Source organism: Myotis brandtii, unplaced genomic scaffold (assembly GCF_000412655.1).
Source record: "Myotis brandtii unplaced genomic scaffold, ASM41265v1 scaffold403, whole genome shotgun sequence".
Lineage (NCBI taxonomy): Eukaryota > Metazoa > Chordata > Mammalia > Chiroptera > Vespertilionidae > Myotis > Myotis brandtii.
In genome coordinates, this window is record NW_005365474.1 from 112,126 (window position 1) to 112,831 (window position 706).

General features: G+C 57.5%; 1 protein-coding gene across 1 annotated transcript in view; it reads left to right on the forward strand.

Moving 5' to 3' along the window:
* The window catches only part of ADGRD1 (adhesion G protein-coupled receptor D1), a gene marked incomplete at its 5' end in the record, with an annotated part of 49,489 nt that overhangs the window by 32,659 nt on the left and 16,124 nt on the right, over positions 1–706 (forward strand). Inside the window, one exon of the mRNA XM_014545347.1 lies at positions 609–675. Within this exon, the coding sequence (XP_014400833.1) occupies positions 609–675 (67 nt within the window). The remainder of the gene's footprint in view (positions 1–608; positions 676–706) is intronic.

The window sequence follows — 706 nt, forward strand, 5'->3', positions numbered from 1 at the left end:
GGTGAGCGGCTGGGAGGGCAGGATGGGATGGGATGGGATGGGGTGGGATGGGACGGGGTTCCTGGCCTTCTCTGCACCTGGAAGAGGCCAAGGTCGGAGGAGAACCATGTTGGCCAAATCGGAGCCAAGGTCTGACATCCTGGGAACCACTTGTTCCCGTTTCTGACCTCTATGGGTGTTCTCTTTTTTTATCTGTTTTTTTTCTTTTTTAATGTTTTTTCTTCGTTTTAAATATATTTTTATTAACTTTAGAGAGGAAGGGAGAGGGAGAGGGAGAGAGAGAGAGAAACATCAACGATGAGAGAGAATCATGGACCGGCTGCCTCCTGCACGCCCCACACTGGGGATGGAGCCGCAACCCGGGCCTGTGCCCTGAGCGGGAATCGAACCCTGACCTCCTGGTTCCTAGGTCGACGCTCAGCCCCTGAGCCACGCCGGCCGGGCTGTTATCTCCTCATTTAAACCGTAGGTTCTTGGAGGACGGGGCTGCTCTGCGTCCGCACCCTGCCCGTGGTTCTCTGTGTGAATCGGGCATAAAACGAATAAATGGACGAAGGAGTGAGAGCCGGGGGCGCGGGCTCATGGGGCGCCCTCTCTGGTCTCCGCAGGGTCCCCGCTCCTGATCTGCGTCGTCTCCATCTCCTGTGCCCTGGACAGTTACGGGACCACCAACAAGTGAGCGGGGCTCCCGCGGGGACAGGGCAGC